At 37.1% G+C, this 22086-nt stretch overlaps 1 protein-coding gene across 2 annotated transcripts; it reads left to right on the plus strand.

Annotated features, from left to right (window-relative positions):
• Positions 1-92: 92 nt before the first annotated feature.
• Positions 93-5891, plus strand: LOC117413025 (chromatin modification-related protein MEAF6). Of its 2 annotated transcripts, XM_034021720.3 has the most exons (8): positions 93-322; positions 1367-1482; positions 1714-1801; positions 2010-2055; positions 2336-2525; positions 3104-3133; positions 5077-5110; positions 5317-5891. In XM_034021720.3, exons 1-8 carry the CDS (start codon positions 233-235, stop codon positions 5323-5325), a joined length of 603 nt encoding a protein of 200 aa, XP_033877611.2. In that variant the 5' UTR covers positions 93-232; the 3' UTR covers positions 5326-5891. The 2 variants fall into 2 exon arrangements, with proteins under 2 accessions (XP_033877611.2, XP_033877612.2); XM_034021721.3 differs by lacking the exon at positions 3104-3133 and having other exon boundaries at positions 94-322.
• The last annotated feature ends 16195 nt before the right edge of the window (positions 5892-22086 follow it).

The following is a 22086-nucleotide window of genomic DNA, read 5'->3' on the forward strand; positions in this document are numbered from 1 at the left end:
GTTTCATAGAACAGTACAGAATTTGAATTTCTTGTAAGAGGCAACTAGGCAGGTGGCAGTAACGCTTTCTACTGCTTCAAAGTTACTCTTCAGATGTTACGTAAAGAGGCTCCATGCGATTTGAGCGCCCCTTGTGGACGTTTTACCCGCGACTCTGCTCGTCTGCCTGGGCGCCTTTTCGGTATTCCGCCCTTTCTTTCGCATCGTATTTTTTTTTTATTCTAAAGACAACATGGCGTTGCACCCCAAAGCGGCACCTCTGCAGATACCAGATACACGCAAAGAACTAACAGAGCTGGTCAAGAGGAAACAGGAGCTTGCGGTAAAGATAGTTTCATTTTTTTACGTCACGATATATGAGTGGTCGAGTGTTTTAACCATAAGCTTCCACCCAGGGATTTACATTTTATTCGCAGGCTACGGACAGTGGAATGTGTCGCTTCAAATATATTTGTGGAGTTCAGTTTGGTGAATAGGAGCTGTATCTTGTGCGTGCAGCCTGTACTAAAGGCTGGGGTAAGCCGGTGATAAGTTCTAGGAAAGCCCGCTCCAAGCCTGGATGTGTAGGCCGTTTATGGAGATGCTGTTGTTTATGTTTTTGATCCATGGCACGACTCAAACGTGTGGCTAAATTATTATTATTTTTTTTTTTTTAATTGTAAATATTTGGTTTAATAACTTACAATGGCATTATAATTAATTGTTTCTACGAGGCTTGTTTTATGTTTATTCGTGTTTTCTATTTTTAAGTAATTATAAAAAGCGGTTCGGTCTGCTACGATAACGCTGCAGCAACCTTTCCTAATGTGAAGCATACGATGTTTTCACTACGAGAAATGTGCTCCCTTTTCCCCTTTGCAATGTTTAGTAACTCGTTTATTTAGCCTTACTGATGACTAGATTTACTAAAACGACTTGATAAGGATTTCTAGTTGCGTTCAGAGATGTATCTAAACGGGATGCCGTGACAGCATCACTGTGCGCTGACACGTCTCTTGTTTCTTGCGTATACATTTCTTCAATGGAAGACAGGAAAATACTACCAGGCCATTCTTTAGAGTACATTCATGTGATGGAGTAGTACTAGAGCACGTTGGATTCAAATAAATACGGTTGCGTTCATTGTTGAAAGGGATGCTTGTCGTATAAATACAAAATGCAAATATTTTGCTTTTCTTTCTTTTTCTTCTGGCGTTGGGATTTTGTGAAAATGCACTAACCGTAAACAAACATGAGATGGCAGTGTTTCGCCGCTGTAGGTGGCAGACTCCAAAACTCCATGTTTTAGCTGGAGGATCCTGCATTTAAAACCAATAACTCAAATTTGCTGTTGCACTTCTTAACATATATTTTTATGTATATGCAGGAAACGTTGGCAAACTTGGAAAGACAAATCTATGCATTTGAAGGGAGTTACCTGGAAGATACCCAGATGTATGGGAACATCATCAGGGGATGGGATCGGTACCTGACAAACCAAAAGTAAGCATACAAGGATTATGAATGAGGAACTGTGATGAGGAAACTTGCATCTCTACAGTTAAAACCACCTCTGCAGAGTCATACTCCCACTACTGTATTGTGAAGATGTGTACAATACCGTTTGTGTTTTAAAAATGTCATTTCTGCAGTTAAAGTAATGGGAGGATTCACTAAATGCTTCCATTGTGACAGGTCTTGTTTGCCAATTAACATTCAACATTTACGTTATAGGAACTGCAACAGTAAAAACGACAGAAGAAACAGAAAATTTAAAGAAGCAGAGCGGCTCTTCAGCAAATCATCTGTTACTTCAGTAGCTGTGAGTTAAAATTTTAACTGGTCGGATTCTTGCGTTTCATATTGATTCATTTCTTGCACTGGTTGATAAATAGGGACCCTTATGTTTTAAAGCTATAATTAGGGGGCTGTACAATACAGTTGAGTGTTGTTTTGATATCTAAGTATTTCTAATGCTTTATTTAAATAAGTTGCAATGAATCTTTAGTAATACTCTTATTTTCTTTTAGGCCGTCAGTGCTTTAGGAGGCATACAAGACCAGCTGATTGAAAAACGTAAGTATCTCAGGTGAAGCTTGAAAATCATATTTTACTATAAAACTGAACATGACGATGTGACACTGCAGCCTTAATATTAAATAGCCAAGATCACAACCAAGGCTTTATAAATCTACCTTTTCAGACATCTCTCTCTCTCTCTCTCTCTCTCTCTCTCTCTCTCTCTCTCTCTCTCTCTCTCTCTCTCTCTCTCACACTCTCTCTCTCGCAACCTTGTTGCAAGTCCCTTTAGCCTGTCGCCACACTATTGATTCCTAAACTTTTTTCTTTTTTTTAGGTGAACCAGGAAGTGGGACAGAAAGTGAAAATTCCCCAGACTTTCAGAACCAGGAGAATGAGCCGAGCCAGGAGGACACAGAGGACTTGGATGGATCTCTACAAGCTATGAAACCACAGAAAGCTGCTTCATCCTCATCCGGCAGTCATCACGGCAGCCATAAGAAAAGAAAGAACAAAAACCGGCATAGGTATACCTCGTGATATTATCTCCTGCAGTCTTACTAGAATCCATTTTCAGCTGGCACTTATCAGTGTATCTGGGTATTTAAAACGATCAGTACTTTTATGTGACTTTGTGTATTAATAGAAAGAAAAGGATCAGTAAAATGGGAACATCAGATATAATATTAATTTGACATACAATTGAAAATGTATTTGTGCCTTAGAAGTCTTTATCCTGTAGTCTTAATGTTTGAGAATCAGCCGTGGTATCATGAAATCAAAACCTTAACAGAGTTACTGTTTGATAGTCAACTGGTGACTTATAATTGAGCATCTCTTATAATTGAGCATCTCAAAATCCTGCCTGTATACAAGGTGGATAATGCGGTATAAAAATGTCTTGTATTGTTCCACATTATATCATCACCAGTGATCAAGATAAAGGTATACTAGGTTTGCAGCATAGTTTTTTTTTTTTTTATATACAGTTAATGGCATGCATTTCTAAACTTTTTCTACAAAAGCAATATTTACCAGTTCATATAATCAAATAACTAGTGTGTTAATGTATCCTGCTTTCTTCCTTCCTAATGCTGCCTTTCAGCCCATCTGACATGTTTGATTATGACTTTGAGTAAGTGTTGACATTTTAATGAGTATTTGTGCTTTGTTTCTGGTGTGTAGATAGTAGTATTGTCCACCCCTCTTTATTTTGTTGATATTTAAATACATACATTTATATACAGCAAGTCAGAGTATGTTCAAAAGCATGCTCCTCTGTTCAGACATTAGCAGAGGTGAGTAGCTGACTGCTTTTTGGTGAAGTTATAAGTAAAAATAATTTACTGTAAAGACATAAATATTTGCTACCCAAAATATTTGGCGAATCATACCCATAAAACCTATTTTGCTCCAGAAATGTTGGCGACCTGTTGCAATATACAAAGTACTGTATGTATTGTTAGCAGTTTGTTTTTATACACGAAAAACACGTAATAAAAGGCTTGCAAATGTATGGCTTTACAGTACTTGATGAAGTAGCACTGTATAATGATTGAAGCAATATTTATACCACCTGAACCTTTAAAGATCTGTCTCTGTTCAGTCAGAGGTCCAAGTTGCACATGTTTGCAGGTTGGTATGATATGGCATATTTCATAGCAAAGATTTTTAGAAAGGCAAGTTTTAGTTACATTCTAAGAATTCCCACCCTGTATAGAATTATGATTGATATTCATGTATAACAAACCTAGCATACATTTCTACCTGCAAGTGTGAATGCTTCCATTTCCAAGAGAGAAGGTGATATATTGGGCTTGTTTGCTTAACTTTTGCAGAGCTGCAACAATATTCAGAATCTTGGTTTCAGGGTTCATGCATGAGTTTAGTATTTTAACATTGGAGTTGGTTTGACCTTCATAAAAATGTAGTGGAAACTAAATAATGCACTGGAGCAAAAGTTTAGGAAACCTGTTCCATTCACTAACCTTTTCATGCGGTTCTGTTTTTCTAACCCACGTTAGCATGATGAATTATGTACCCTTTGCCTTTGAATACAGCACAGTTAAAATCACTATTTAAAATATAGGCACTTTGAGAGATTATGTTTTTGGGCAATTGAAAAAAAAAAAATCATCCTCCAACAGAATTACTGTAAACTAACATTTGGTACTGTTTAACATCTAGTACAAATTTGCTTTTATCTCTGGAATGCTCCACATTTTATAAAGAAATAAAATGAGCACATGCCTAGCATTTTACTACTGGCCTTTTTAAATGGTTAAAATATGTTTTTCTTTGATTTGTGCTTTGAGTAACAGCTGCTGTAAACAAATGGTTAATTAGAAAAATGCTTAACTGAGGATTTTTTTTTGTGTGTTTACACCACTATATATTTCTATACAAACAATATACATAAATAATAAAAACAGTGCTTTTTTTAATGACAAGGGTCTTTATAAAGCACATTCTTTACAATTGGGTTCCTTTTGTATTTATTAATTTACCAATAATAGGCACCATTTTTCTTAAATCATGCCTTTTGCTTAATAGTTGTAAATGTAGCTTTCAAATAAGACCGACAACTAGTCAGCCAGTTACTGTTAAGTGGTGCATTGTTTCTAGACCTGGTTTGAGACTGTGTCTGTGTCATTTTCACAGTAATGAAACCTGTATTTGCCAAGATGGTGTAAGCCCTGAATAAAAAATATCTTCAGTTGCAAACTGTTGCCAGTGCAAATAGGTTGGTTGTACAGGTTTGTCAGTGCAGTGTGTAACAGTTATTTCCTAAACCTTCTGGGTGTTTCAAGAGGAAACATGTGTTTGGATTAGTCAAAAAATCTGAAAAGATTGAATCAGAGTTAAATAAAAATATTCTCCTTTTTAAGTATCAAATTTACTCTAAATAGTACATAATGTTTGCATTTAGGGATGTGGTACATTTTCAAACTCGCAGAAGGTAGTTCTTTAAACCACTTTACTCTTCATGGTATCCTTAGGAGTATTTATCATGTGCAATATTCTACTTCATACTCCTTGAAACTCTAAACTTATGCAACTTCTTTTTTTCGTTTTAAGGATCGATTTGAAGATGAACAAGAAGCCAAGAGCCGTAAGTAATGCAAAATACAATCTTAACAACAAAGTTAGCTAGTTGTGCCGTCATGGTGGTAACTACTTTGAACACAGATTTACCACTGTTTATATCAATTGAATAAATCCTGCTATGTGAAGGATCTGATCACAGTAGGAGAACTAGCTCAGTGGTAGATGCACAGTATGACATAATGGTAGCTTTTTTTTTTTTCTCTCTCGCAGGAATATTAAAGGATTTGATCCCAGTGAAATGGTGCAGGAAGCTGGACCTAGAGTGTGCGACCTGTTGCAAGGCAGGAATCCGCGGGTGCCAGGTGTGGCAAGCAGGACAATTCAATTCTCTGTTGTACAATATTGTGGAAAAAGTTTTGCCCTTCCCCTCACTTTCCCTACTACTTTTTACCATGACCTCCACCAGGCTTTGAGTATCTATCTGCATTGAGTGCATTATGCATACAGCATCAAACTTTGTCTATGTATAGTTTATTTTATAGCATATTGGACAAAGCAGATTCCTGTGGTGTTACTTGCCAGATCTATTGAGAGTGCTCTGTGTACCAACGAGATTCTCTTTGTGAGAAACTTCATTGCATGGATTAGCTGACTCTGGGCAGCAACATTTTGTTGTACTTGTTGCTGCTGTTAATGTCTAGCTGTTCACCATTATCCGCCACATTTTGTCACCATAGGCCACAAAAGTTAGATCTTTAGATATGTATATTTAATTTTGTTGTGATTTGAGAAATATTACAAAATCAGTAGATGCAACAACATTTTTTTTTGTAATTTCTTTTTTTTTTTTTTTTTTTTTTTTTTTTTACTGAAAGTTTACCATTTCTACAAAACTAAATTAAAATGTGAAACGTGGTTACCCTCTTGTCTGGTGAATTTTTTTCTATCCTGTAAATATTTGCTGTTTTGCAGTTTACAACTAGATCTAAAAGGCAGTTTTGTAGTATTTGAATCCATATTGGAAACAGTAATATCTTAGATTGCTATAACTGATCATGCACAGTATATGTCAATTCAGATGAATGTGAACGATGTAGGCAAAGTTAAACAATGTATTAAAACATAAATTAATTGGGTACTTGAAGTAGCTCTATTTTATCTAATCTACAGCAACCCTGTAGTGTAGATTGGGCAGTACCTTAACCAGTCACAAGAGTGTGCTACAGGATATATATACTGTATTGTTACCACATTAGTATTGTCCTACGCTTTCCTAATGTCTGAATAAATAAAAAGAAATGCAGGTTCTGCAATTTTGCTGGGATCCAACAGAGGGCAGTAGCATGGCAGGCAGTAGAGGTGGTTATACATCTCATGCTGTTTTGTCTCCATACAACACACACCGGCTGAAGAAAAAAAGTTTATGCATTACTTTTAACTTTATATTCAAGGTTACTCAATCTTAGGTAGTGGTTAAAATATTGAGAGAAGGTCAGTACTTGTATATACCCTCAATACATTTGACTAGTATAATACATTGGAAAATTCCATAATCTAGCTCAACATTTAAATAAACCACCTTCTTGGTACCTGTAGCAGGTATTAGGATCCTGTCTCATACCACATTCTATAAAGTCCTATGTGCACCAAAGGGATCTTAAAGTTCCGGTCTGTTGAGCAGGCAGTAAAGCTACAGTGATGGCAGGTTAAAAGAACGTCAGCAGAGTCCAAGTGAAAATAAAGACAGGAAAAGGGAGTTTGGACCTGTCATTTTTCTCCTTTTAAGTGAGAAATGGTTATACCTTTTAAATGCACTTTCTGGTTCCCTGATAACAGTGACTGAATAAATGCTTGTGATTAACCCTCAGCTGACTTTTAGATTCCAGGTTTGCCATTGAAAAAGTTTTAAACCTCACAGATCTGGCATATTTGTGCAATAATGCATTCTTGCTGTGTTTACGTAAGCGAATCACCAATCTGCTTTTTTGAATCATTGTGTTTTTTGGCACAGTATTTTTGTGTTTTATGATTCACGTTATAAATTACATGAACAGGTGGGCTTTCTAGTACCACACCAGATGTGTACCATTATAGCCTCGTCTAGTGATCTTAAATGTATTCATTTATTGTATTAGCAGTCTTCCATGCGCCTTTTCACAGATTAATTCATTTTAATTATCGTTAACATACCATAAAGCCATTATCAAGGTATGGATTCCACCAGGTTCTTGTCTATTGAATTAGTTACGACTATCATTACAACTTTTAATTGTCAAGTTTATGGTTGGTTTGTGAACACCGGGGGTTTCCCTAAAAAAAAAATACACATTCGGATGTTGTATTCTGTACTGCTTTTATATTATTAGCCTTATTGTGTAGGTCTTTAACCACACCAACATGTTAACTTATGGACAAGCTTTGTTACAAGTTTGTGCATATTCTTTTAAAGTGACACCCAGTTGATGTTAGGCTTGAAAATGATGGGTCTTTAAACAAAGTATGCCTTTCTCTAGTAAAGGTTATCATTGTTACCAGTACTGTACCTATTGTATCAACACTGAGTCATGCGTTGGCATCAGTTGATTTCTGTGTAGTGTCGTGTCTTGGATTTGATGTGATCTGGGGTCAGTTGAAAGGCTTGCCAGCCACTTAAAACGCAAGCAGTTCAAATACTGTAAGAAAGCCTGATGTGATCAAAAGCACTCCGGTAAAGATGGGATCTTTCTTATTGAGTTGGGTTAGTCAAAACAAAGTGTTGTGTGAGTCATTTTAATAGCGTTGATGTATTTGATGTGTTGTCAGCTTAGGCTCGAGACAGTTTGTATACAATCATTCCTTGTATCAGAAACATTCTACTGCTAACATTCCTTGGTTCAAATAAACACAGGTGGATAATCGGGGTTAATGGTTGACTCAAACAGAAGTATCTTAATTTGTTTTGAGATTTTCCTAATATTATGAAGATGTATGTGGTATGTGATGACCATACGTTATACTAATGGACAGTGTTTTGTGATGCACTGCAGTTACAGAGTCTCTCTCCGGACGGTGATATGAGATTAAAAGCTCTATAACCACGATTGCAGAAGAGCCCGGGTCCTTTTGCGCAGTGGTTAAGACGCTCGCTTGTGGTGTGCGAGGTCACTGCTACACGCCCAAAATAATTTACAATATATCAAAGCCGTCGGGGATGTAAGTAAACAAATTAATTTATTGCTGTATGAATTGCATCTGGTTTATTGCGTATTTGAGACTTGGTTAGTTTGTGCCAGCAATGCATTCAACTTTCATGCAAGTATTGTAAGGTTGATAAAATTGATATAATTTCCTTTAAAAAAAAAAAAAAAAGTTTTGTAAGGGAGTTAAGGGAGCGTACCTCAGAATTTGGAAAACAATTTGCTTTGTTTTGATTTGAAGTCCTGATCTACAGCCAATGTAATCAACGCAGTTTCCACTGATGTTGATTGTTTTAAGTGAAGTGCGGTTCAAGCAGAAGTCACATGAGACAAGGCATTCTGTCAGATGTCATTGATTGACCAGGGTTGAAAACCACTGCTGCAGAACGGGTGTCCAATCACGGTCCTGGAGGGCCGTTCCACTCCAGGTTTAACAGGTACAATTAGATAACTACTTCAGGGTCTGCATGGAGGTTTTAGAACAGGGTTGGAACAAAGACCCGGAGGGGAAGGGTCATCTTTGGCCACCCCTGCTTGAGAGCTTGCCAAACTCTAATGTCAAGCAATTGGCTTGGCAGTGAGATCAGAGGATGCCCACTGATCTTCAGAGCTGTTGGGGGAAGTTACTGTGATGAGGCATCATAAAAATGGGGGCAAAAGAGTTATGCCTTCTTAATTTAAGTAATACAAATGCTATTAAAAAGACTAAAAACACCCAGTTAGATGCCCCATATCCTAATTAAACCCTAACCAGCTGCTCTCTGTAATTAACTGACTTGATTAGAAGCCAGTGGTTGAGACCCTTCGCCACTAGATGGACTATCCTGTTGAGTCTGGATGTGCTATTGAAGGGGTAGGCAAGCTCAACACTTCCAGTTCAGGTTTTTGTTCTAACCAATTCCTTTAATAGTCCTAAAGCAGGGGTCTCCAATCCTGGTCCTGGAGGACCAGTGTCCCTCCTGGTTTTTGTTCCAACTGTACCCTAAATGAAATAGTTTGACCAATTAAGCATCTAATAAGCACTTAATTGGTCCAATTAAGTAATTTAGGGTACAGTTGGAACAAAAACCAGGAGGGACACCGATACTTTAGGACCAGGATTGGAGACCCCTGTCCTAAAGTATCGAATCAATTCATTCTACTTATTAAACCTTGAATGGAACAACACTTTTTACCACTGCTCTAGAATTCGAAAAACCTACAGCACATAACAAAAGAAAGCGCTGAAGGGAAGGTTGAATGGACGGTTTCTTAGCCCTGTGGATTTAAAGGGTTAATTCTCTCACACAATTGAAAGATCTGCTTACACTTTCAGTGTGTACATCTATAATGAATCATCAGAAAAAAAAGAAATGGAAATGCGTAGTTTATGATTACATTAGCAAACCGACTCTGGGCCCAGCTGGTAAAAATACATGTGCATCAGTTCCTGGAGCGGATGCACTGCAATGAAAACCCTGGCCTGGAAGTAATTTGAATATATTGCTGTTGGCATCAAATTATTTCTAATTGTGTTCGACCATATGCTTTGGGTTTTATGTTTTGAGGTTACTGTTTCAATGCGTTTTTAATGAAACTTTAAAATGCTGGTGCCACCGCGAGGTCGACGCTGTAATGAAATGTGAAGTTCAGGTCAATAGGATGTAGGCCTCCTCTTAGTTTTCAATTTCATCCTGTATTTAATATACAATACTGTAAACATGAGGAAATCAAAAAACAACAGACCGTTGTTGAAAACGAACTGGTGCTGAAAAGATACTTCTGTACATAAGACCCATTGCCAAAACATTGGTCTGTTGAACTATTCAATTTTTTTAAAACCATGTATTACAATCTTTAAATAACTCCTGACAAAGAACCAAACAACTAAGTAATATAATATTCGCTTTGTTTGGGCACTCGGATTGTTTGTATCAAAATGCTTCAAATTACTTCACTGTCCCCTTTTTATCATGTTTGCAATTATTGAATACTTATTATTGCAATTATTCAAATATATAGATTTGTTATATAGTTACATATTTTAGTCTGTGTTTAGGTGGCTCCCCTAGACGTGGTCTAGATCTGCCAGTGTCTTTATATTAGTGAGCACCAGGGTTATATCTTACAGGAAGTGCCAGTACTATCTGAATGGCTTAGCAGGGTTTATTTAACCTAGTGTAGTACCGGATATGATGTTTTAAAATAGAAATGCGCGTTTGCTATAAAATAAACTGCATGGAAGATTCAGGGAATTATTTTGTAAGCTATAATCACTTCAGGTGTTTTATAATAATCACCATGTATATATCTGTATAGTTGCATTTACTCACCTTTTCTGACAGTGATTTGTGTGCTCAGTGATTTTATGAGCGCAGCCCCTGCATTCTACATGGAGACATTTGTCTCGTTCCAGTTGTATTGCACTTCTTATTACTGGGTTGCACAGCTAGCAAGGCTAAACTAACAGCTGTATATCTTTGCTAGCCCTATAGTGTTATTCTCTTAATGTGTCAATAACTAACTTTAATGCAGAAAAAAGTGGTATCAAATTCGACATTCTCAGTTATTTATGAAAACTACTCTGCTGGCGGGCAATACATCGAATTGATTTGTATTTTAACTTGAGCCGAGCCTCTGTGTTGGTTATGGTCTTGAGCCAACAACACGTTTCTTAAGTTTGTTTTAAATGATCTAGTGTCTCATCTTGGCTGACACTCTAGTGTCGAAAGTCTTATGGTGCAGCTGACACTGCACTAAGCACTGCTTGTACAAACCGGTGTGATTGAGCTCTGCATTGATACAACTGTGCCCCCCATTTAGTAAGCAGTACTGAAATAAAATGTTCAAGTAGCAGTAAAACAAAAATAAAATAGTGAATTTAGGGGATGATATCTCTGGGTTTAGCCTTTAAGAGTAATTTGTTTCAGTTGTCATTGTAATGGCTTTCTGTTTACATTTCCTTTGCTATTTTATGATCTATTGTTCCAATAGTGAGTTGTTACCATTTTTGTAAATTTGCCTTTACTGTCTGGTGTATCATAAGTAAGTGGGCCAAACAGAGTTGAGAAGTCGCATTGAATGGAACGAGAAGGCTGTTCAGTCCTGGCACTTGGGACACTCAAAGCAGGTTCAAAGTCAGGTAAATGCAGATTTAGAAAAAACAAGTGAGACTCATCAAGTGCGTACACAGACAACTTCAATTCTGATAACAAACGTGGTTTGATTTCTTCTATTTTGGCAGTACTTGGTAATTCAAGTGTAATAAGTACAAACATATGTTAAAAAACTATTTATAAAACATCTCCCATACTAAACTGGTTATCTTCAGGAACATGCACGTGTTTTGCAGTGTGACCACTAGTTTTATTTGATGTATGTGACTGATATTGCCCATCATAGACTAGAAACACTATACACTGAATCAACAATACCGCCTAGTGGTATTGACAGACAGAAATGTCAAACAAGCCCCATGTGGATCAGCCCTTATTAATGATACACTGGTTGTTAGTGGTTACTGCAGCTTTAAATATTAAGCAGTGCAAACTAGCTCACCAGCAACTTAAATTCTGCAGTATCATTGTGGTTTTATATGTTTTTAAAAGACCAGGTGTGACATAATCAGCACAAATTCAAACACTTTTTCTTCAATTGCTTTAAACCAAAAATTTTCAGTTACAAAAAAAGTAGGAATTATCAAGTACATGCAAAGATGAATAATCCTGGGATACTCGTTGGCTTATTTATGTTTAGAGCATCTTATAGCACTGGGGAATCACCTTGGATTCAACCACATCTCTGTGGTTATCCCAGGATTAACCTTACATTCTTTTTTTTAAATGTTCAATTCTAGATACCCAGTTTGTTCCAGCGGGGCATCGGTTAACCTAATCAACTCCTAAGTCTAAATCTGGTTTCTCTCATCACTTGCTGTTGTTGAAAACACTAGATTTTCTATATGTGTCAGCAGTGTATATTCAAAAATAGACTGTGAGTGAACCCAGCCCCTATTGAGCTCTGGCCGTGTGTACTACAGATTTACATTCCTTTACTTGTATCCCTATGAGTGTACAAAAGAAGCCCTTTGCTAGCACACAGTTAGCCTCAAGGTTGTGTCAAGCTCTTTCATGAATGATCCCACTGTTTTAGCTGTTACAGATTTACCCAGTAAACCATTCCAAGCATGTATTGCATTCTGCATTACAAACGTGTCACCATTGCCAGTCTTCTGTATGTTATTCTGAGTTTAGAATTTGGGTAAACCTTATCTACACTATTTAAAATGTTAGCGTGAATCCCATTTTAGGCGGGTGACATGCAGTATTGGGTATACCAGGCAATTCATTTATAACCCCAACCCAAGCCTCAACCCTAGCCGTAATCTAATGAATATTAACAGTTAATGCAGGGGCAGAGAACTGTAATAAAGAAATAAGGATCACATGGATGTGCAACTGCACATTTCTTGAAGTTCATTTACATAACAAACAGTCAATATATACAGTATGCAATAGGGATATGTAACCATATGAAATTACAAGATATCAGTATCCTTCTGAAATGCATTCCAATATCATACAATGCCTTTTATTGTTTCCCCAGATTGTCTTTTTCTTGGAACCTTTCTTGGGTTTCATCTCAATGAATTGTTTAGTCCAAAAAACTACAGTCTTCAGCCAGCAATGGGTGCTGATTCCTAGTTTGAAGTGATGTATCTCAAAAATGTGTCTCAGAAATGCCTGGGGTTAAGCAGTAGAGAAGCATAGGTTCCCTGGCAGGTGGTGTTCTAGCCTCCCGTAAGCAAGGTTTTTTTTGTTTTTTTAATGTAGTGAGGTGTTTGTTGTCACACGTTCTGACTTTACGTGTCTAGACTGAAGTCTTCATTCCTGCTTTCTTCACCTCCACAACCATGAAGAGCTAAAGAGTTTGACCCGGTGAGTTCTGTACAAGTGGAGGGAGTGTACACATTGGCAGATGACTGAGCCTCTAGGAAGAAACCACACAGTTTATCATTCTGCGTCTTCACTGTAAATGCAGAGCTGTACTTGGTGTGTGGATGACTTAGTCCTAGTTCTAATCTGTATATATTGTAAATAAATACATAAATAAATATTGAAATAGTCTTGAACCAGAAGATGGGGATATCTCCTACAGCACAGACAAAAATGAATTATTTACAATAGAAGCCTCGTGCCACATTCTTATTTATTCCTAAGTAGGCCCACTTGTGCATTTTTTTGTTAATTTTAAGGTCATTTTTCATCCTTTTTTTTCTGTGAACGCCATCTTTAAACATGATGGATCATGAAAAGGTAATGGCAAAAAAATAAAGCTATCCTTTAAAACGCTTTTCCGAAGGAGGGCTGTAACTTTACAATCTTCTCCTTCGGGTGAATCAGCAGAAACATCTGGAGCTCATTAATAACCACTGAACTGGACAGACTGCGTCATATTCTTGTCATTCGCGTGAAACAGGAGAACAACCGGATGATATGTGTGCTTCTGGCCCATGGCTAAAACAAGAGAGGAACATTTCATGATAACTGTTAGGAACGTTTCCCTGTATCATTATACATATCTTGCAACTGAAGCAGGGGTTTTGTTTGGAATTGCTGTGTGGGTTTTTCATTGCCAAAACTATGCCAACAATGTCAAGCTTGTCTTGATAAAATATGTCAGTGATCACTGGTTAGCACTCTGTTAAGATCTACTATAAGTTCAAATTCCATTTTTGATTATCATACACAATGATTGTCCACTAGGTGGCTTCAAGCACTACTAAGGTAAATAATAACACACTAAAAGAGAGCTGCAATCAACCACAATATTCAGATTTTTTTTGCATATTCCTACTTGTGGTTGCATCATTGCATTTTGTCCACTGGGTAATATTTTAAATAAATACATTCCTTGCTGTCTTTACCAATCCTTCCACATTTCCACTTGACTTCAAAAACCCTCACAATTAATCACACGGACATCTTACTCATTCGTTAGTTAGAAAATTAAAGAATACAAAAACATTTTTACTGTCAATGTTGCTTGTTAATCTGGCAAAGGCTGTTTGGCAATGCTGTAGTCTTTTTCCCAAGACTAAACCCAGAAGTTAGTTTGCCTGTAGATTTCAGTAAGCGTGAGTAATCTTTACGGGACTGCAAGCCAGTTCCCTACTCTAGACTTTGTCAACATTATAGACAAACACCACGCCATTATGTATCTATTAGAGCAAGGGTTATGGACATGATTCAGTACATTCCGAAGTGTTTGCACAACAAAGAAAGTACTAGAAAGCAATTTAACTTATTCTGTAGGGCATGGCCGCATCTTAAATCCATCCAGTTTAATTGCATTGCAAATTAAAAAAAGAAAAGAAAAAAACTTTTTGCGTGGTGCAGTATTGTTTTTTCACAAACAAGCAAGTGCATTTCAAAAATCAGAATCGTTTCACTTACACAACCTTCTTTGTGTTCACTTAACCCATGTTCAGGTCTCAAAACACCAGTACTTGTGTGCAATACCAGAAAATGTGCTTTTCAGATGATACAAAAATAAAAAGCTTATAAACACTGATTTTGACCTTGTAGAAAAAAAGTAAACACAGAAAAGGGGAATAAATACATACAGGAGATTAGCAACCCTTTATATAATTGGTCTAAAACACAAGCATTTGTGTACAGAGTAGCTTGCAGGGACTCAATCGCTTAAAAGATGAAAATGGAAAAAATAAATACAAATAAAAATAACAATCACCCAACATGGGTGAGCACATTTTCAACGTTGTTAAACCAAAAGCTGTTAACCAGTCGATCAAGCACTAGAGTGCTTTTAGTGAAAGAAATAGTAGGTGTTTGGTTGGCAGGTGCTTCCACAAATCCAGACTGTACAAAGTACTTCAGATTTTCACCCCAAACTCCCCTGAAGGGACTCGAATCATGAAATGGTCATGTTTCACTGCAGAAAGCTTTTTAAACATCTCGTTAACATCAAACCATTGTCTTCCTGGCTCCCAGTGCTGGCCGTACATGTAATTGACAGTGCTATGGCAGTTTTTTTTTTTTAATTGAACCCTCCTGCCCACGGCATCTGGGGAGCGTTGACAGCGCCATGTTTTTCATGTGGCACTGTTTCCATCCTCAGGTCTTTTGCACTTTGTTAAATTTTTGTCCTTAAAAGACCTAAATGCCTGATGCCTAAAAAGAGTTGGATATCATCCAAAGCACATTCAATTAAGGAATACAACACCAAGTATGGGCAAAGGAATAAATCAATATTATATTAGCCTCTTGTTGTTGTTTTAATGCTAGGGCAGTGACGCAAACAGGCCTGTACGTGTGTGTGTGCGTGTTTGTTTATTTGGATTTGAATTATTAATTCAGATGGAAGTTTCCGTTGAAATTGCCTTTTCAAAGTTCACTTTGAGTCAACTAAAAGAACAAGGCAAATAAAAAGCAGATATATGTGTATATATTGTGTCCCCAGGGATCTGACTTAATCCCAGAAATATGTTTCTGCAGCTATGAGATACCCAACAAAACATTTTCGCACTAAGTTGATTGAAAGAAAATTAAACATGTGTTTCTTTTAAGTGTATAATTCCCCCCTACCCCAACCCACCCCTGTGAGTGTTTACAGTAAACCAGAAGGTTATGTTTACAGAAAATGATGATACACACTAGCTGAGAACCAGATTCTGAAGAGCACTTGATTGTGATGGAGTCAAGTGGGACATCACAGAATGTAGATGTGTTCTGTTGTTGCCGTACTGTAGACGCAGACCAGGCTTGATCCACAGGACTTCCATTTTATATACGTGAGCCAGTGTACAATCAAACCTTTCTAATGCGAAAACAAGAATGATGTTTTATTGCAGTATTCTCAAGCCCCGTCTGTCATAAACTTGCATACCACACAGCTCTTTCTTATGTGTGTTGAGCTCAGATATTTCTGCAGCGTATGAACTGTCCATTGACTGGATCTTTTCAACAATATACAGTCAACGGAAAAGCGTGATTTACAACTTTTTACCACATTAGTATTTGATGACGGTTGTATAATTGATGTTAAATGTTCTTATTGTAAAAGGCTTGTATATGAAATTGTGTCACTTGATAAAATACGTAAGCTTTTCCAGGATATTTTTTTTCAGAATAGAATTTCCTCTGTTATATATATATATATATATATATATATATATATATATATATATATATATATATATATATACAGTGCCTTGCGAAAGTATTCGGCCCCCTTGAACTTTGCGACCTTTTGCCACATTTCAGGCTTCAAACATAAAGATATGAAACTGTAATTTTTTGTGAAGAATCAACAACAAGTGGGACACAATCATGAAGTGGAACGAAATTTATTGGATATTTCAAACTTTTTTAACAAATAAAAAACTGAAAAATTGGGCGTGCAAAATTATTCAGCCCCCTTAAGTTAATACTTTGTAGCGCCACCTTTTGCTGCGATTACAGCTGTAAGTCGCTTGGGGTATGTCTCTATCAGTTTTGCACATCGAGAGACTGAAATTTTTGCCCATTCCTCCTTGCAAAACAGCTCGAGCTCAGTGAGGTTGGATGGAGAGCATTTGTGAACAGCAGTTTTCAGTTCTTTCCACAGATTCTCGATTGGATTCAGGTCTGGACTTTGACTTGGCCATTCTAACACCTGGATATGTTTATTTGTGAACCATTCCATTGTAGATTTTGCTTTATGTTTTGGATCATTGTCTTGTTGGAAGACAAATCTCCGTCCCAGTCTCAGGTCTTTTGCAGACTCCATCAGGTTTTCTTCCAGAATGGTCCTGTATTTGGCTCCATCCATTTTCCCATCAATTTTAACCATCTTCCCTGTCCCTGCTGAAGAAAAGCAGGCCCAAACCATGATGCTGCCACCACCATGTTTGACAGTGGGGATGCTGTGTTCAGGGTGATGAGCTGTGTTGCTTTTACGCCAAACATAACGTTTTGCATTGTTGCCAAAAAGTTCGATTTTGGTTTCATCTAACCAGAGCACCTTCTTCCACATGTTTGGTGTGTCTCCCAGGTGGCTTGTGGCAAACTGTAAACGACACTTTTTATGGATATCTTTAAGAAATGGCTTTCTTCTTGCCACTCTTCCATAAAGGCCAGATTTGTGCAGTATACGACTATGGACAGAGTCTCCCACCTCAGCTGTAGATCTCTGCAGTTCATCCAGAGTGATCATGGGCCTCTTGGCTGCATCTCTGATCAGTCTTCTCCTTGTATGAGCTGAAAGTTTAGAGGGACGGCCAGGTCTTGGTAGATTTGCAGTGGTCTGATACTCCTTCCATTTCAATATTATCGCTTGCACAGTGCTCCTTGGGATGTTTAAAGCTTGGGAAATCTTTTCGTATCCAAATCCGGCTTTAAACTTCTCCACAACAGTATCTCGGACCTGCCTGGTGTGTTCCTTGTTCTTCATGATGCTCTCTGCGCTTTAAACGGACCTCTGAGACTATCACAGTGCAGGTGCATTTATACGGAGACTTGATTACACACACGTGGATTCTATTTATCATCATTAGTCATTTAGGTCAACATTGGATCATTCAGATCCTCACTGAACTTCTGGAGAGAGTTTGCTGCACTGAAAGTAAAGGGGCTGAATAATTTTGCACGCCCAATTTTTCAGTTTTTTATTTGTTAAAAAAGTTTGAAATATCCAATAAATTTCGTTCCACTTCATGATTGTGTCCCACTTCTGCTGTTCACAAATGCTCTCCATCCAACCTCACTGAGCTCGAGCTGTTTTGCAAGGAGGAATGGGCAAAAATTTCAGTCTCTCGATGTGCAAAACTGATAGAGACATACCCCAAGCGACTTACAGCTGTAATCGCAGCAAAAGGTGGCGCTACAAAGTATTAACTTAAGGGGGCTGAATAATTTTGCACGCCCAATTTTTCAGTTTTTTATTTGTTAAAAAAGTTTGAAATATCCAATAAATTTCGTTCCACTTCATGATTGTGTCCCACTTGTTGTTGATTCTTCACAAAAAATTACAGTTTCATATCTTTATGTTTGAAGCCTGAAATGTGGCAAAAGGTCGCAAAGTTCAAGGGGGCCGAATACTTTCGCAAGGCACTGTATATATATATATAATTTAAATGGCTTTGTTTAGAGGCTTTCATAGACATATTTGTTTCAACTGTTTGTATTACCGAATATACATTATCACTTTGTGTTGTCTTTTGCTTTCTCATGTTACTGGTTAGACCCTTGTTTTATGTAATACGCTTTTCATCTGTCGGCACCCATTTTTCATTCTGAACGTTTCTAAACTAGAAATATACACCTCGCTTTTTGTGCAACCCTTTTCCTTTTCACTGCTGTAAAGTCAAGTTACAGCAATGAACCCGTGAACTGTGTAAAGTGCAACAGATTCTGTCATTTACTGTGCACCAGCAACTCATTTTCTTCTGTCTAGCGATTCATGCTGGGCTTCCTCAGGCAAGCCGCCAGTGTTGTTTTACAATGAATGAAAATTGGATATGGGCTGTTCACTCTAATGCCTCACTACACCTGTTGCATTTACTGCTCACAGTACCAGTATCTTTTTTTATGAGGTAGAATATGATTTAAACGGCTAAGACCTCTCTAAGTGTGGCATTATTGAGAAATGTGTTAAAAAATCTTATATAACTATTACCTAAAAGAGTAGGCTGCTTCAGATATCATTTGAATGGCTTTTTTAAATTACATTTCCCTTTCTTTTGTATGGATAAGCAATCCTTTTTTTCTGAAGTCCCATATCTGCCCTTACCTGACTTTGAGCTGCTTTGAGGGTGCCATTGTCAGAGATTATTTGTTCCCCCTAGGAACCAATTTAGGAATATTGATTCCCCTTATGAATAATTGTACCTCCTTATTTTTTGGTAACACAGTAATCTTTCTTTGCATATAAGTCTATATTCACACACTTTCAACTAAAACCTTAATTTTAAGACCACTTTCCCTAACCCTAAACTTGTGCCACCCAGTCCCCTCTGACAAGTCCAGTCTCACCTACAATAATACATAACAGCCTGCAAACATTGCTTACATTTACTACTGGGTATTGGGTCTTTCTTAATATTATAATTAATATTTAGAAATTTATAGAGTGCTATTTTGAAAGGATAGGCCGTCAGTCTCATTGAGAGGCTGGAGTCTGAGCTGTGCTGCGGTCAAAAATCAAAGACTTTATGACTTTGGGTTTATCAAAATAATGATTCTGTACAGAATGGGGCAGTCAATTGCAATTATTACTATATGTGTGTGTGTGTGTGTGTGTATATATATATATATATATATATATATATATATATACATATATATATATATATATATCATCGCACTGATTACATCAGTAATTACCCAAAGATTACAGCATTTTGATCCTACAGTTCATAACAATTACTCAGTAATTACTATACTAAATGTGCCCTGAAACTCTCAGTGTTACCCATACTTGCAGCCATACTCATTATGAAGCACAAGGCTGTGGTAATGGTACTTCACAGCACATACTGTACCCTGTGTTTTGGAGTTGCAGGGCAGTATGACGACAGGAGCATGCTTGAAAACAAGATAATCCTTTTATGGGCTTGTCTTGAAGAGATTGTTTTGAAGAAATAAATGTGGGAATTGTATTAGTCCTTTGTTTGTCCTGGATCAGACACTCGAAGTGTCAACATTGCATCCAAAAGGCTGAAAGCTATGACCTGCCTTTTCACAGAAGAGCAGTGTGTTCAACATTCTGGGAAAGAGGTGCATCCCATCTCTATCATTTACAATTACAATCTCTTCTAAGGCTTGTGATTTTTCTGCCTGCAGCCATATTTTTTTATAAAGGAAAAAGTGGAGAACAAATTACACTGCATCCGACTAAGAAGAAACAAAACACCCAGCCAACCAAAACAAAAGATTCTCAATGGTTCTGCAAGGTATTATTTTGCTGTGATGTAGATAAGACCATCTGATGCAATGGGGCTTTGGAACGTTCTCATGAGAACTTTATAAGATTTGTATAACAACATTTGTATATATTTCATCCTAGTTAATGTGTACTTTTTACAAGGAAGACTGGGAATTATTACTCAGACTGAAGTTAAAAGTCCTGGAGCAAAAAGCAGAATGTTACAGTAGAGTGATGTAATGCAATACCCTGAACCTACTACAAACCCACTCTTACAATAATACAGATCAGCCGCTACCTTTTATTACTAGTCTCTATCAGTAAATCAGATAACTGTTCTTGAAGCCTGGTGCAACTCCCCTTGCATGCAAGCAACAGGAGAAGGGACTATGAGAAGGCATTAGCTTGTATTAGATCTTCTCTGAGCCTAGATGTTCCCACGCTATCTTAACAATGTCAATATGTAGACCCATTGGCAGCTACAGAACCCACTTTGCCTCAGCTTTCCTCGCAGGGGCAGATAGTAGGCACATATGTTTTTGGTCATTATCCCTGTGGAAAGATAATATTAATTGTGGAAATATCAGGAGAGCGAGACTAATTTTTGCCTTGAGCATTTTCACAGTGTTCCTCTTATGTCGTTAAAAAGTGAAGATAACTTGTCCAGCATTAGTTTTAAACTCTCAAATGTGATCATTTGATCCTTGCGTCAGGAGTCTTGTCTTGTTATGATTGGCAGACTACTGGGTGTGATGTATTCGAAATGTTATGCTCTTGACTTGAAATAAACATTTAAGAAGGGATTTTAGTGTCTGCATTTCATCAGTAAGCTTAATCTCTATTGCAAATGATTCATAAGGCTTCAACATGTGATGAGTTAGTTCAAGATTATTTAAGAATAAAATACAGTTTCACATTTTTGTACCAGGAGTCATCATTTTTCAGGCTGCTGGGATATTTCCCAGCATACTTTCTCCTTTACAGTTGCTGTGTCTCCTTTGAGTCATATAACTCCCATGTTTCCTAGCAACCAGGAAACCAGCAGACATTGTGGAACTGAAAAGCTGAGACCAGCCCCTGTGCTTACAAGAATGTTGCTAAAATATATTATTGAAAACCAAAATACATTTCCCTAGCATAGTCCTTTCATCACTAAGAATTTGAAAAAACATACATACAGCCCTGCATTTCAGCTTACTATGTGTAATGTACATTATGTTAAATATATGTTTAAAATATGTAAAAAATAATAATGGAGATATATTCTTCATCCTCCTCTTATTTTGCATGTTTTTTTAATTATTCTTTTTTTGAAAACTTAAATATAAAAACATTATTACAAAAGATGTAGTTAATAAATCATGCAATCAGTTAATTGTAACACATATTTAAACCATATTGTTATTTCCTTTTAATTGTTTAATAGAAGTTTACTTTCCAACCATTATTTCACACTTGAGATCACTCACCAGTCTTTATTAATTTGAAACACATTTATAAATTCCATATTATAATGTTAAAAATATGGGGTTTTACTGCCAGCAAGAGTCAAGATTCAGAACAAAGATTGCAGTCACACTTTGTTACATGCTCTTAATTTTCTTTTTTTTTTGCCTGATATATCTAGATTCATAACTGATTTAAAGAGATGACAAAGTTTTTCTGTAGGCAGATGCTTCGTGGCAGTGGCAGCTGTTCATAAACTAACCAAATGTATAGATCATATGCTTCACACGACACCACCCTGTTTGGCATTCATTAATGTTTATAAAAACGATTCCATTGTTTACGAGGCAGAGCTTGAGAAACTCAGCTGTTCCCTGTATGAAAGTGCTGTATTTGCTCCTAACAGCTTTGAAAACAGATTGAATTTTACATCCCTTTTAAGAGTCAAGCACATAAAAGTTGTTTTGTCTTCTTATATTTTGCAGCAGTTGATGGAAAATGGGTGTATTGGAAT

Source organism: Acipenser ruthenus, chromosome 25 (genome assembly GCF_902713425.1).
Source record: "Acipenser ruthenus chromosome 25, fAciRut3.2 maternal haplotype, whole genome shotgun sequence".
Lineage (NCBI taxonomy): Eukaryota > Metazoa > Chordata > Actinopteri > Acipenseriformes > Acipenseridae > Acipenser > Acipenser ruthenus.

What these genes read in the sequence shown, in the direction of transcription:
- LOC117413025 (XM_034021720.3), top strand. Translation starts at nt 233, where the DNA reads ATGGCGTTGCACCCCAAAGCGGCACCTCTGCAGATACCAGATACACGC. An exon ending in CGGTACCTGACAAACCAAAA is followed by an intron (nt 1,483 to 1,713) that starts GTAAGCATACAA and finishes TTTACGTTATAG; the next exon opens with GAACTGCAACAGTAAAAACG. An exon ending in ATGTTTGATTATGACTTTGA is followed by an intron (nt 3,134 to 5,076) that starts GTAAGTGTTGAC and finishes TTTCGTTTTAAG; the next exon opens with GATCGATTTGAAGATGAACA.